General features: G+C 37.7%; 1 protein-coding gene across 3 annotated transcripts in view; it reads left to right on the forward strand.

Annotated features, from left to right (window-relative positions):
• xxylt1 (xyloside xylosyltransferase 1) overlaps positions 1 to 14,352 on the forward strand; it is a 26,727-nt gene extending 12,375 nt beyond the window's left edge. For all 3 annotated transcript variants that reach the window (XM_008406863.2, XM_008406862.2, XM_008406861.2), the window contains one exon: positions 7,214 to 14,352. In XM_008406863.2, coding sequence (XP_008405085.1) covers positions 7,214 to 7,610 — 397 coding nt within the window. In that variant the 3' untranslated portion in view covers positions 7,611 to 14,352. The remainder of the gene's footprint in view (positions 1 to 7,213) is intronic.
• The last annotated feature ends 499 nt before the right edge of the window (positions 14,353 to 14,851 follow it).

Raw genomic sequence — 14,851 nt, forward strand, 5'->3', positions numbered from 1 at the left:
TATATATATATTCTATTCCACATAGAATGTATATATTTGGAAGTTATTTTTTAGCCATTATCTTCTTGGTGACACTTTTAGTTTAAGAAATGGTGCTTCTAATGTTCACGCAATGAATATATACCAGCAAATCTAACCTTGTTTCTGTGTGTGTGCGGTCATAAACAAAGGGCACCACCTTTCAATCTCTTTGTTCCTAAGCTGATTTTTTTTCCATCCTTCTCCAAGATAGCAAATCAAACCCTCCTGGTCATTTCACTGCCTCACTGTTTCCACCCGGTTGCAACATCAAAACAGGACGTCACTGTGTGCGTGTTGGGAGGGTTAAAAGTACATGATGCAGGATCAGGTGGCATATTTTCTGCAGCACCTGCTTGCAGGGACAAACACAGGCAGGTGGTTTTCTCTGGGGTCTTTTGGACCATGGATGAATGAACCTGTGAATGTCTGGTTCAAGTAAGAAGGCAGGACTGGCCTTCTGTCAGCTGTTTGTTGTCTCTGTTTACCAGTTTTTAATTTCATTTGACGTCATTCAAACAATATTGCGTCCACATTTAGCTTACTGTCACAGCCGCCGCATTTAGTAGGCCGTTTCACTCACGTCTTGTAAAGTACTTGCAGCTTTCATCATTAAATGTGTTTTTTTTCTTTTATATATTAGAATTGACCTGCATGAGGAATTACAGTGCATGTTTTTTTTTTGTTTTTCTTTGGTTCCTGGCTGCTGCAGAAGCTGACCTGCAGTTTTCAGCCAGGCTCCAGTTGGCTCCTGCCTCTCCAAACAGATCTTTATCTCTGCTCTGCCACTGTGTTGGCTGGGGGCTTTGCCAACCCTGAGAAAGCCCCTCTAATGTGGTTCCTGTGAGGCCGGACACACTTAATTTGAGTCGGCCAGCATTATAGCGGAGTGCTGGGCCTCTTGGCTCACACCGCTCCGCCGGTTCAAAGCTCCCACACAAGGTCTCGGAAATGATCAAATCTACAACTAAAACTAAATAAATGATTGAAAAGTCACTTTATTTCTCTAGGTTCATTCACATTGATTTTTTTTTCTCCCAAGAATTTTGCTGTTCCTACTGATTGCCATTGCTCAAAATTCAATTTTTCAAAAAATTTTAAGATGTAAACTCCCCTCAAATAAGAATTTTTAAAACAGAAATATAAAAATATAGTTTATGCACTGAGTAATTGGGTGGGACTCCATATACACAAATTACTGCACCATTAAAGTGAACAGCTTGTGGCTCTGCTGAGGTCTTAGGGAAGCCCATGGTTACCTTAACGGTGGCCTTCCGCTCATCTTCCTCTTCTCAATACTCCATCGTTTTTACTAGAAGGTTTAGGTTAGAGACCAATGGAGCTCAGTGTTTTGAAGTTTACTGATCTCATAGTTTCTCGTCTCCTAAAATGCGTGATTCATGTGGACGCACAGCCTAAACGGCAATAAATATTTTTCGAATGCACCTAAAATAATTTCTGTGGTGACACGGTCTTAGATTAATTTAATATATTTACAAAAAAAATATTTAAAAAAACATTTTCTGTGATTTAAAAGTTCATTAGTAAATTGACAATATTTAATAATAAATTAATGGTAATTTTTTGTCACAAATTTGAATTTTTGATATTTTTTATAATTTTGGTTTTTTTTCTTACTTTACCAAGTCATTGAATACCATCGTTCTAATGTCAGACATGTATGCTTTAATCATGGAAGAATGCAATTTCTTTCATTTACACTTACAACTTTTTGACATGAAATATCTTGTTTTTTTCCCCTTGAAAATATGTGAACTTCATCTTGCCTCTGATTTCTTTGACAGAAATGAACTCCTCCACTACCAATTTTGTTTCAATTTTCATTTCTGACTTTTTAGTAACCCTATGTAATATTCATTTTCTGAAAAGCTGAATGTTTGTTTTCAATAGCTCCAATCACATCAGTTAATGTTTGAAAAATATTTCTATGTGTAATAAATATTTTATGATTTAAAATTGAATTGAAGAGCTGAGATAAATTATCTTTTTAGTGATATCTTAAATTGAGAAGATGTACATGTAAATGTATAGCAAATTGAGATATTTTTATTATTATTGGCACTTTCACTGACAATCAATTCATTCTTCTTTTGTATTTTACATAAAATTTAAAAATCTGTCTTTTTTGGCATTTATGTCCTAAAAGCTCTGGAAAATATAAATTGCCGCCCAGGAAACGGTGACACCTTGCACAGTCATGACAAATGAAAGTAACTATTCCAATACTTTAAATGGATTTGCTGCATGTTTGCATTATTAGTCAGGAGGCTTTAAAATGTTGTCATTTTAAAAGCCGGCTTTTAGTGAAGCACAGCTTGTTTCCTTTCTATTGTAGTGTTCTCCTTTGTAGACAGAGGGGACTCTCAACTCCCACTCTGTTTTTGTGTGAACGGAGGGAACATCATGCAGAACAACGCATCCTCCCACCAGCCACATTCACAGCACATCCTGCCACTGAAAAGTTCATTTTTTTATTTATTTTTTTACAAAATACCTCTCACTTCCCTGCAGCTGAGTCATTTTTTTTAAAGCACAGAGGGTGAGACCCATTTACTTGAATGTCACATGGACAAGAACACAAACACACTCTTTATTTCTGCAAGAAGATCCCATTAAAATGCAGAATTCTTTGAGAGTGTTCTGGGCTTTCACTGAGCAGGAGTGGAAATGCTCTTTCTATGCGTTTTGTGATTAGTCCCTACTGTGTCAAGTTCTCAATAGTAAATATGTTTTTGTGAACTCAAGAAAGTGTAACTAGTAGGGCACACTTTCATGTCCATGTCGTGTCCATTTCACCCACTACCTCTAATGTGTATTCTGTTTTACGACATCCTCCCCAAATAAATACACCCCTGGTTCAAAATGTGTAACAAGCCTTGAAATAAATGACTCTTAAAACTATGTAACAAGCTAAATCCATCTCTGAGAAAAGTTGTACACATTTAATCAGTATAAAATAAAAAAAAAAAGATCCAACTGTAAGAAAAAATAGTCTAAGTGTGTCACAGAGATCAAATTTTTTTCTGAGCTGCTATAAATAATGGGAAGGATGAGAGAAGAGACCATGTAAGGCAGATGTGGGTTGATTGTCATGTCAAAATATGACTAAAATAAATATAGCTAGTTGCCCAAATTTACTGTATATTCAGGGCAGCAATAATAAGAAAAACTAACAAACTTGAAAACCGACTTTAGCTGTGACATCCAAGAATACAAACAATTTAACCACCAAACAAAATGATGAGAATAATGGAGGTCAGATCTTTCAAAAAAAAAAAAAATTAGTTTATGGCACGAAACATACGGCATACCAGTAGCTCAGATGGGTCTATATGTAAAACAAAAGCACATTACGAAGTAGCTGTGATGCTGTTGCTCTAACAAACGCAATCAATATATTCATGGGGCCTAAAGACTAAGGTGATGTCAAGGAGATCTTCCAGCTTTTGGGAGGAATTTCATTACACCCATATTGCTTATTTATTTATTTATTTATTTATTTATTTATTTATTTTCTATTTCATTTGATTGATTTGATCTAATATCCCACTCTATATTGCTGATTTATTTTGTCCTTGAGAGAAAAATCATCATAACTAACAGAAATAAGAGCTTGAAGGCGTCAGTCTTGACTATAATTAAAGTGTTTCTTGTAGTGAATTGAGTTACTCAAATAAAGAAACTTTTCATTAATATTGTAGCTTACTGAGTACATGTTGACATCCTTGTTACACATCATTACAAAGCAAAAACTTCTACAATCAAATATTTTTATGCTTTAATGTTTCATTGCTTCCCCCCCAACATATGTGGGATTTTTTTTTTATTATTGTGCAGCCAGTGCACCTTGTCCAAGCAATCCTTTAGTGTTATCAGCTGAACATGCAGCCTGATGTCTGCCTGTGGGTTTTATAGAGCCATTAGAGAGAGCAGGCTGCTTGTTGTCCCGAGCGAATCAAGGACACATTAGGAGGAGATAGCAGCACAGAGTGTCCTTGTCCCCCGCTAATGCTTTCCATTCTTTCACAAGTCAGAGAAACTTCACTGGGAAGATTGGCGGCAAAAACTGACTAGAGGACAAAGGTGTGAATTGACTGCAATCTAAGCTGGAGCTGTGTGAAGTCTTACTGGCATACTGGGTGTACTGGTAGAAACTACAGAAAATCAAAACTGTCCTTATGTTGGAGAGCATAGATGCTCTCTGTATCACTCACTTAAACGTGTAATGCTCTACAAGACTACAGTGACTGTTGTTTTTGCTTCACATCCTAATAAAACAATTCCCAGAGGAAAACATTGGCTAAATTTACTCATGTACAGCCTTTGCAGTCTGACATTTCCCCTTTTTCTGCAACCATTTAACCAAGATAGTAGAATCCATGTCTTGAGATGAAAAAAACAAACCCTGAAATTCAGCAAACTACATAAGTAAGATTTACCAAAACAAGAATATGTTGCAGCTTTTTAGACATACAAATTTAGCACATAAACTATCTGAGACTGATGATAGCACTGTTAGCTAATCCAAATAAAAGAAATAAAATCCATCTTTCTAATTAAAACGCTACTGTAGGAAACGCATATTGGAAAACAAGGAGAAGCAAAAGTAAAAAAAAAAATTATGGTGTGTAGAAAAAGTGTTTAAAAATAAGCTTCAGCGTGATATTAGTGGAAAGTTGAGTGGAAGGACAATGTGTAGCAGAAAAATGTACACAATCAACAAGAGAAATGTGTAAAATATATTAGTTTTATTTATCCTATAAATATGTATGTAGATTCACTTGTTGAACACAGAAAGAAAAGATGAACAAGACACTAATTTTCTGTCATGTATTTTATTAAACTTTGCCACTTTAACACATAAATAAAAGTGAACATTCTCAATGCTAACCGTTGCAGTATAGTTATCTGTGGCTGCGGAGCCCCTATGTGTGTTTCACATGAACTCTTGAAAACATTTGTGCAGTTTGCTACATAAAAGCTGTGTTCCTTTAGCTGTGCTCATCTAATAACCATTGTGGTGTCTGTTGTTTATTTTAGCCGTCTTGACACTGATGCCGTTCCCCTTTGGTCCACACAGTAAACTCCAGTGATTTAAAACAGCCTCATGGGACGGTGTGTGTAAATGTTCCTTGCTGACCTCACTCACCCAGTATGTGTTTTGGGGCACGTAGACTCATCTTCATAATGATACATACACCACAAAGCCTCAGATATCAACAAACGACACGTAACTACAGGAGCAAACAACAGGAGCCGAATGTAGGTCAGTAATAATATCAAGGCATGACTTAGAGAATCTGCAGCTCAGACTAAATTTGATCGCGTTTCACAGGCAGGATGCATTGTACGATCAAAAACCTCTAAAATCTTTGCATCTGTATATAGTCCTGAAACAGGCAGCATGAAGGTTAAGTGTGTTTCTAGCTGCTGTTATAAAAGTAAAATATTCCTGAGCTCCATTCATATTTTATTTACTGTAGAGCTCAGCAGGCACTAAGAATAGTCCAAATGTTCTGGCATTAGGTGTTCATGTTCACAAGCAAGCGTGCAAGGTTACTTTCCCATTCATCACTCAGTATTGATGGAACATTTCAACGTTTTTAACGGTGCGGACAAGAGCTCTCTGTTCTCGGAAAATGAACCATCCACAGAGGAAAAAAAATGTTGAATTGCATATATGCAGTTGATTTTCTTTTTCCTCAGACTTCCTGAAAGCATCAACCAGCACAACACAGAGAAAATATTTAGAAAATAACATCAGGTCAAAAAAAAAAAATGAAGGTCTGTGTTATTTCTATTGATAAATAGGATAAATAGTATATGCTACGCACTTTTGAGTTGATTCAATTTAGAAAAAGTTTTGTTTTACAGAAGCACTTAAAATATTCTCAACATGTTTTCTTTGCAGTCTGGAAATATTTTTGCAATGTCAACAGTAAAAAGTCAAACCATAATAACTTTATTATGTTTACTTTATTTGAGGCAGCATTTTTACATTCCTTCAGAAAAGTGATTTTTTTTTTTTAGCCCCTCTTCTCGTTTTTTGGGAAAGACCAGAACTTCAGAAACACTGAACACATATATGAGTTTAGGCAGGCTGCTCTATCTGCTGATGCACAGCTTTCTGCACCCTGTGTGCTGCTTATACCCTGCTATATTAAATGTGTGTGCGAGTTACAGAGAACAAGATTTAGACCATCTTTAAAGGTTTCATTTTGCTCATCAGTGTTAAAGCTTAGAAAATAAGAGATTTGTAGCATTTCTCTGACTGTGGTCTTTGATGATGGATTGTACAGCTACAGGACTCATTTTTAAAGCACACTAAATATTTTTTTTACTTCCTTTTTTTTTCTTTTACTGTGTTGAATGAAATGATTCTGCAAAGCACATAGGATTCCAGTGCTTAACCGACACTGACAATAGAAGCCGTTATTAAGTGGTTCTGTAAAAGAACTGGATTCCTTTTCCATAATCTGTAAGACAAGTCATTACGTCCTGATCAGTGACTTCTCCAGTTAACCATGTAAGGATCGTTGTGCATGAGGACAGTTCAACTACAGGTGATGCTAGCGAACATTTCATAATCCTAACCAGATTATTATTTATTGGTTGGTTGGTTGTTCTCCATGAGTTCACCTCTAGCTGCTGATGAAAGTGGCTTGACCTCTGACCTTTGCTTTAAGTCGGAGTTTGGAAAGATCCAGTTTTTTGGGAGCATAGCTTGATGTGATGGTAACAAAAAACTGGTGCTGAACCAGTGTGGTGGAAAAGAGACAGTGGATTGGTAAATTTATATCAAGTTATCGTTAGAACAAATTGTCACAAAGCAGATATATATTTAGCTGACTTCGTGCAAAAGTTTTAAGTCACCGATACGATGAAGGTGGTTCTGGTTTAAAAGAGGTTAATTACCATGACATGTGGGGTCATTCATACGCACATAGATACATGCATGAGTGTGTGTTTATGTATAAGTGGAAGGTTTAAGTGGAGGCACTGAAGTTTTGCTGGCGCAAGAAGGGGTCTGTTTGTAAGACAGGTTGGGCGCAGAAGAATGCCAAGGAAGAGAACCAGATCTACCAAACGATCCCATAAATTAGACTACCTCGTCGAGCACAGTACGACGCTGAGTTTTGCCAACTAATCAACAGCCTAACACTTCTTTCCTTAGACACACCTTCTGGCTGTATCGTAAGGAGAACCCCAAGACCAGGGTAGGAGAACCTCCTCCTGAGGGCCTTCCAGGCTTCAACAGCGGTGTGATGCTGTTGGACCTGAGCGCCATGAGGGCTTCGACTCTCTACAACCAGCTGCTGAAACCCAGCAACGTGGCCAAACTAGCAGACCAGTATCGCTTCAAGGGCCACCTGGGGGACCAGGACTTCTTCACAATGATCGGCATGGAGCATCCTGAACTCTTTTACTCTCTGGCCTGCGGCTGGAACCGACAGCTGTGCACCTGGTGGAGGGACCACGGCTACGGAGATGTGTTCCAGTTGTATTACGGTTGTGATGGGCCTGTTTATATCTATCATGGGAACTGTAATTCCCCTATTCCAGATGATTGAACTGAAAAAGACATTCATTGTGTAGCAGAGGGAAATATTTTTTCTGCTAATGCGGGATGCAGGACTTGTTTTCCAGAGACAATGGCTTTCCTTACCAGTCGTGGAGCCTGCCTCTCTGCTGGCCAAGAGGATATGAAAGGCTGCCAACCAAATGACTGATTTTACTGCTTTATTTTATGTTCAGCCTAAAGTCTAAAGCTTCTGTTTTTGACAACAGCAGTGCAGAGGAAGCATGCTTTTGCATTGATGGGATTGACTCATGCAGCGCCTAATGCCATGATAATACATTACATTCCCAATATCATGAATTTTACCCCAAATGGCGACTGGGCATGCAGGACAGCACTGATGATGCCAAAGCATCAAAATGTTACAACAGTTTGAAAGAAAACAAGCATCAATAAGCTGATGTTCTTCATGCGGCTGTTTCCGTCTCCATTCTCAATGGATGTATTTATTTTCACTGAGGCTTTACAGAAGGAAGGCTGTCCAGCTTTCTGCCACAGTGCAAAAACACGCATATCACGTTAATTAGCCTTTAGCTTTATCATTGTTCATGTACAGCTATCTGTCCTCTGTTTCTCATTATTATCCTCTGGTGGACTGGCAACCTGTTGATGGTGCACACTGACCCTGAAGGCACACACCAGTTCCCCCTGTGACCCTGTGAGGATAAATATAGCCTGAAATATAGATGGATGGATAATTATCAGGAATTCAGCTGACTAGATGATACATTAAAACCCCCCTAGCATTCATGAGGACACTGGTGTCCTCATGGACTTACATGTTTAAAGGCTTAAAATTGTTCTCTTTGTGTATTTAATCCAGGATATTTCATCCCCATATTGACAAACCTAAGATTTATCCATTTAGTTTAGTTATTTATATCTGTTTTTTTCATTGTGTTGTTTCATTATTTGTTGGAACTTTCAGAAGTTAAGACCTGACTACGATTTTAGCAGGTTCAGTGTTAATATTTTGTACTCAATTGGCCAAAATGTTATAAAAACTGCAATACCACAAAGTCAAGTCTGGAAAAGAGACACTTTGCAAAGAAAAAAGTGTTTGAAGCCGAACCAGAAGAAAGAAGAGCTTTCAGCAGATACTGGGCTCTGGGCTGCTGGAGGACAACAAGCAGTCGAAATGCTGTAGAGGTTATTTTTTATTTAACTAATTTAAGAAATAAAACCCAAAAGCACAGAGCCTCGGTACTTATTGAAAAGTCACGTTTAGATTTGTTCTAATTTTTTTTGTTTTACAATGTCACAGATTATAGGTGAGTCACTGTACTGCACGGAGCTGCTTCCCATTATATTTTCCCGATTTAGTTTTTAAACACTGGTGATCTTGAAATGACATGAAAAGTTCTGTCCTCATTCAAATGAACAGATGCACGGATGTAACCTGACAAGTGATACGTTACTGATCTGTCTTTTTGTCAATTGTGTAATTTAAATGAATGTTGTGTTGAAAGCCATATGAATTATCAATAACTTAACATTTATTGATTTTGGAGCGTTTACATTAATACATTTTCTATTCAGATTATAAAGACTCATGTTTTATTTTTGCTTCATTCGGGCCCAACTTTTAATTCGGTTTCTCCTGTATTTTCTTTTCCAACAAGCTGGGAGCTAATTTTGTTGATTTTATGTCTCACTTCAGTTCTGTGTTTGAGGCTAACAGACTTCAGACATCCTTAATTTCAGGTGGACCTTCTTGTAGGAATTTACATGCAGGTGAGCTGGGCTCCAAACTAAAAGAAGGTTGACCAATTAGTGTTAACGGCAGCGGCTCTGATTGTTGCTCTCCTGATTTGAACTTCAGCTGCTGCTGAACACAGTCCTCTATCAGCCAGCGCACATGAGAGACGGCATCAGAGCCAGAAGCGTGACTGCAGACACTGACCCATTTTCAGCTTTCAGGCTGTGCTGATGTTCAGATTCTAAGAAATATCAATGCTCCATAGCTGTCACTGCCTGACTTGACTCACACTTTTAACAAAGAAACACACAGGGAAAATTTCGTTCAGCACAGTAGGAATGGATTACAAGCTCATTGCTATTCACTTTATTTTATAGCATCCAAACTAACTATTGTACACTTGCATTGAAAAATGTATTTCACATTCTCCTTTAGGCATCCACCCTTGTTTTGTAAATTGTTTTGTTCTCATGCAAAGTGTAAAAAAAATCACATTGCAATGCTTAGAACTGAAGTTTTACACATAAAAGCACCATATAAAATTTGTAAATATGGGAGAAATAGTTTTGAAATAATTACTCATGCAGGCCTCAGTTGAATTTCATAAGAATCTTTTTAAGATTCTATCAAATTCAATAATACTCACTATTTAACCGTATACTGTTTTTATAAAACAGAAATACCAAAAGCTGGTCTTTTTGTTTTATCTTCTGTTATCCTTTTGTTTTTAATGTAAAAAAAGACATTAATAGGTTTGTGAAAACACCTTTGTTCAATTTGATTTCCCTCTAATTCAGGTCATGTTAAAAATGTCCCATAAGGTAAACTATCTGTTTCACTATGATAATGAACATTATTCAGTATTTTAAATTTGGATTAAATTAATCACTTTTCTCAAAATAAATTCAGGAAATTTGTATATAGTAGAAAAACAATCAGTCACATTTACGTGTCTCTGGTCTTAGTGCCTGGACTAGCTTCTAAAAATCCTATTTAACCAACAGCTGTGTTGGGATTTCTAATTCATTTTCCTTCCCCCGCCAGCAATAAAAACTGAAGAGATATTTGCGTTCTTGTAATTAGCAGAAACCTCATAGCTGCTTCAGATCTGATGCCTCCACAATCAAATCTGCCTCTAAATAAATGAATCAGTGACTCAGTCTGCAGCATTTCTCAGCAGCAGCTCCAGGAAGCAGGAAGATAAAAACAAATATGCAGTAAAAGCTGTCACTGTGGTTCCTGCCTGTCATGGCTGACTAATGAAACGTGCACTTTACTCGAAGCCAATTGATCCCATAATGATAATCCTGCCGAAATACTCACAGCTTGTTTCAAATTTTGGTGTTAGTCTTTGGTAACTTATAGGGTTTAACATTTAGGTAAAAATAATAAATTTCAGTCTCATTTGAGTCTCTTTCCATGTTTACTGACTCCCATGTCTCAATGCTTTCTTTCAACAATGTTTTTTTTTTTGTCTTGCTGCTCTTCTATAAAGGCTGGGTTTTTCTCTATATACAGATGTCACAAGAGTGAAAAGAAGACTGATATTTGCAAGGAAATGTTCTATTTGCCGATCCTGCCTGTCATTCATTTATTCTCCTGGTCCATCTGTGGTCTGGTTCCCTGCTGTGCGCCAGCTCTCACCTCCTTTGACCAATATCTCTGACCCACTATTATTGACAGACATTAAGGTTTTTTCATTCAGAGAACTGCCACAAAAGCTGCTGAACAACTTATTTTCTGGCGATTTGACAATGCCCCAAGAACTGCCAGTGTCACGCCAAACGTCAGCACTAAATCAAAAACACGAAAAGATGTTGCTCTCCGTTTGAAAAGCCTTCACGTGACAGTGGCTCACGTTGCTAGAAAACAAAGAATGTCACATCACGTTTAGTCCTTTATAGCTTAGCCTGAGTGGAGTTTGTGCCTGTGCAAATTTCTTCAACAGCTGCAAATGTTGATTACTTTCCACAAACTAAACACGGCCGTAATTCTGCATTCCCATCTGTTTGAACAGTTTGTATTCAGAGGTGCAGCATTGCTTAATAGAATAAATCTTTACTATAAGTGTAAACAGCACAGAGGCAGTTTTGTTAGGCAGGTTGGATTTAGCAGCTGTGAAAAAACGGGAGCTATTTAGATTAGAGATTGACTGATATTGTTTACTCTATAACCACTGCTGATGCCAGTGCTCATAAATCAATGCAGGCAGTGATCAGTAATCTTAAGTGAAATTGCTCCGAGTACAAGGTCATGCTTCTGGCACTATTCATCCTGCCTGTATTGAGTTACGTAGTGTTGAGGAATAGACTGAGAAACAAAGAATTATATGAGCAGGCCATCAGGACCAGATCTCAGACCTGAAAGCTTTTTGTTTAACAAGATTGTGCTTCAAACATGAAAACCACTATGTGGTCTAATCTGGTAAAAATGCACTTTATTAATCGTGCTGGGCCATTTCATTTTACATGTTTGGTCAGATTTGACATACATTGCTGAAAAATACTATCTTAAAATGAGTTAAAACAACAGTGTGTTTCTTAGCATCTGCTCCTGGAAAGTCTGGAAATTCATTGAAACAGATATTTTTTTCTTTCTGAAACAAAAACATCTCTATCCAGACAGGAATGCAACCGACTAATAAGTTTTTTTAAAGACGTTGATGAAACTTCATCATTAACAAGGCCATAATCTTATCTGAAGCTTGTACAGTAACAGCCAAAAGTTTTGGTTGTGATACAAATGTTGTGTTATGTGGTTTTCACATAAATTTTTTAAACATAAATCAGGCTGTGGCCGTGACTTACCACCTTTTGTTAAATAGTGTGATGGTAAGTTGACCTGGAGGTCAAAATCTAAATATTTTGTGTCCAGAATAGGTGTAGTCTGCAGAGACCTAGATGTCTGCAGACCCCGGTACAGGTTCCACATGAAGGAAAGGTCTGCTCTGATCATCCTCGCTGCAGACGTGATTTTTCATTGCACTCTGGCCCTGTCGTGTTTTGTGGCCGAACCAAACAGTGATGGATCTGCAGAGATATGATGGTTAAAGGCAGTGCAGAATAAAACCAGCAGTTCCTGTGGAAGGTTGTACTTCTATATAGTTGCTGCGGGAAGCACAATATCTGCTGGGTCTTCATATGAGGACCATCTCAGGCTGCGTGACGTGTGTTTCCTAGAAAACAAGTGATCCGCAGTAGTCCCAGGAGAATGGTGAGGTGAGGCTTCTGTTGGCTGCTCTGACAGCACATTAAAAGGAAAACATTGCAATAACTGTTGGAAAATATTTATTTTTCAAAATGTTATACTGAAATCCTGATTCTGCAAGAACCACAGTCTCCATAATAAGCTTATCTAGATACAAGAGTACAGCTGTGTTTGAAGTTTGGTGGTAACATCGGATTAATTTAGGTGATGCATTGTAAACCCCGTCGTCCCGCAATAGGCAGACAGGGATATGTTTGATCTGACTGTCTCAAGAGTCACATATTATAGTCTTATATTCAGAAACTGTGATGCTGTGATCTGTGACACTGTCTAGGAAGATGACGTTCTGGAACATTGGCTGGGAGGCTGACCCATATAATGGACAGCACTGTCAGGTAGAAATTAGGTCTCTGTGTTGCCCCACTTTAACGTCTACAAGCAGAAATGTCTCAATAAATGTCCAAGCTTGTCTTTTGTGGCGAAGGGTGGACAACAGGTGGCTCTTACCTGAAACTCTGTTTTTGTCTACCTCATCCAGCTTTCAAATATTTTGATTGAATCAAACATTAAAATAATTTAAATTAAGCAAATAGAACATTTTAACTTCCTCACAAGGAAAATCCTTAGGTTTGTTTTAGTGTCGATAGTACTTTACAACACATTTTGTTTAACAAGGAGGACTTTTTATGTGTGCTGTAATTCAGAAAATACACTCAGTAGATGCTTTATGCCCATAGATATCACTGAAACATCTGCTAACATACTGTCAGGTCCTGGGCTGTTTGAGCTGTTTTGGGGTTTTGATTATTGTTCTGTGTTCCTTAGTTTCTTATTTTGATTAGATCAGCCTTGTTTCTGTTTTACATTAGGTCGGTCCTTCCTAGTGATTCTAGTTTTAAATTATTTTGTCCTTGTATTTGTTCTTTGTTACTCTTAATTTAGTTTCCTTGTTTGCTTTCCCTCTCCCCTTCACACCTGCAACTTGTTAGCTCAGCCCTGGTCTGTTGTTCCTCCTTGCTGGTTTCTTCTATTGTTTTCTTTTTCTATTTCTTCCCCCATCAGTGACCTGCTGTAGTTTTCTCTGGATTTCAGTTTTTAATCTCCTCTGGTTCCCTGTGGTCCCATGATTTTTTTGGTAATTTTTTTGTTCTTATTTTTTTCATTAAATCAACATTAACTTGATGTCTATGCCCTACTTTATTTTGGTCCACCATCACCACACGCTACCATGACAAATACAATCTCTCTGGGTGGCGTTAACCCGGTCTCCTTAACATCTGTGAGGAATTGTGAACCCAAGTATCATTTAACTGCAGTGTGTATTAGAACGTCTTGAAACTGATAAATCTAAATCAGAGTTGATGGAAAGCATCAATTTGTGACACTTTTCTACTGTTTTTTCATAGATTTAGAGTTTAAGAACTCAATCTTGACTGAGCTCTTTGAAAATGAATTATGCTTTGATTATGGCTGCACAATATATTACAATATCAGTCTCAGAAACGGTCTGGACAGCAGTAAATACTGAATAATAATAAAATTAGCATGCATTCAAGCTCTGATCTTTGTGCCATTCTTTCATTATGGCCAGCTTTATGGGTTACACCTGAGCGCTGGGTCTCTGCAGCTCCTCTAGTTATCATGGGCCTTTTTTTTTGGATCAACCCAGACCAATTCTTTATCTTATTAAAACATTAGCTTCTTTTTGCCTAAGACTATTTTTTGACAACAATAAAGTCTAATGCTTATTAAAACACCGAACCCAGATTAAGTTGTTTAATATTGCGCAATTTGGTCTTCATAAATGCGACAAGGGACCTAAAATCTTAAGTGGCATCATGTAGCAGAGATGATAAAGCGTAACTGGAAGTTGATGTGATCACAAACAGAACATCTAGTTCCCTTTAAACTAAAACCTGCGTTCGATTTTTCTTGTGTAATGAGTCAAAACCTGCAGCGAGGGATCTGAAATGACAAGCCGATTTGTGCTTTTCCTAAAGAGTTAAAAACCTTTGACCCCATGTGTGGTATTTGTTGGTGATATGACGTCTTTTGCTGATTGAGGTCACTCAGATTGCTTCTGGCAGGATCCTAGGAAGGGCATTTGTTGGAGTTCATGGAAGGAAGGAGATTTCAGGTTGTTTCTATGTAATGCTAAAGGACAACAACGCTTACAAAACAAACGTGATGTCCCTGTGCTGATTTAATCCAATTGTTTTCACCCTTCCTCTGCTATGACATATTTAACTGAGCTGTAAGACTTACACAGTCACACGTGCAAATGCATGAAGCAAAAATAGTCGTTGCCATAAAGTGGCCCAGATATA

The sequence above is a fragment of the Poecilia reticulata genome, linkage group LG4, assembly GCF_000633615.1.
Source record: "Poecilia reticulata strain Guanapo linkage group LG4, Guppy_female_1.0+MT, whole genome shotgun sequence".
Lineage (NCBI taxonomy): Eukaryota > Metazoa > Chordata > Actinopteri > Cyprinodontiformes > Poeciliidae > Poecilia > Poecilia reticulata.